Below are 1,068 nucleotides of genomic sequence, written 5' to 3' on the forward strand. Positions count from 1 at the left end.
CAGCCAGGGGGTGGGGGGAGCCACTGGTGGTGGTGGCCTTGGAGATCCTCTCGCACTATGAGACGTTCAGCAGTGCCGATACGTCCCCCAGCAACACGCTGCGGAGAGCCAACGAGAGGCACTTCCTGGAGTCCATCACGGACAACGTGGGGGACGAGGTGCTGCGCGGCACCCTGCTGCAGAAGCTCAGCAAGCTGGGGGCCCGCTCGGCCGGGGAGCCGGCTTGAGAAGCTGGAGAGGGCGACAGAGGAGAGCCCCGACCCTGCCTCAGGGGACCCCTGACGTGGAAAGATCCTTAATAAACGTGTCTGTTGTTCTCTTCTGAGCGTTTTCCCCCTGCTGTGTTTTCTTCCAGCCGAAGCAGGGGAGGGGCCGTGTAAAGGTGGCCAGGAGCAACCCCTCTAACTTTCCAGCAGGAGCAGCTGTGGTGAAGGCTGACCCCGAGCCACGCTGCTGCTCCCGTGGCTCCAGCCTTGCCTGCTGGCGGTGGGGATTGAGACAGAGACCCTGGCAGCCTCTGGCATCAGGGACATCGCTTCCCTCCGGCTCCCCTGCCACCAGCCCTCCCCAGGCCTGGGCAGATCGCTGGGTTCTCCACTGCTGGGGGCGGGGAGGCGAGTCGGGCGAGTTCAGGACCTTTGGGAATAGGTGTGCGTTGCTCCTGCCTGGGGGTGAGGGTGCAGTGGTAACCCCGTGCATTAACAGCCCCCTCCCAGAAACGAACGGCACAGAGGGGTGACTCGGAAGGGAAATCTTTATTGGGCTCCTGACAGTAACCGGGGCAGCGTTAGTGCAAACGGAGATGCCTTGTTGGCTTGCTCTGTTTTTTGTCCTTACATAAGGCACATCTGCAGTGAAAACAGCGAGATACAAACATCTGTGACAAGTTGCAAGCGGGCTTTGCCATCAGCTGCTCTCGACAGTTAGTCTAACAAACAGTGTTGTTCCTGCAGGAACCGACCGCGTGTTGGAAGGGTCCTTTGTTCCACTCTGTCCAGTACAGCTGTGGCTGGGGCAAGACCTGACACCCAAAAGAACGAGGTCTGCCAGAGCTCTGCTGTTTTTTCA

The 1,068-nt window shown here is 60.0% G+C and overlaps 1 protein-coding gene across 1 annotated transcript in view; it reads left to right on the top strand.

The window, feature by feature from the left end:
- The window catches only part of GEMIN4 (gem (nuclear organelle) associated protein 4), a 3,439-nt gene extending 3,212 nt beyond the window's left edge, over positions 1–227 (top strand). The window contains exon 4 of the mRNA XM_010139984.1: positions 4–227. Coding sequence (XP_010138286.1) covers positions 4–227 — 224 coding nt within the window. The remainder of the gene's footprint in view (positions 1–3) is intronic.
- The last annotated feature ends 841 nt before the right edge of the window (positions 228–1,068 follow it).

This window comes from Buceros rhinoceros, unplaced genomic scaffold (genome assembly GCF_000710305.1).
Source record: "Buceros rhinoceros silvestris isolate BGI_N320 unplaced genomic scaffold, ASM71030v1 scaffold27067, whole genome shotgun sequence".
NCBI classification, from domain to species: domain Eukaryota; kingdom Metazoa; phylum Chordata; class Aves; order Bucerotiformes; family Bucerotidae; genus Buceros; species Buceros rhinoceros.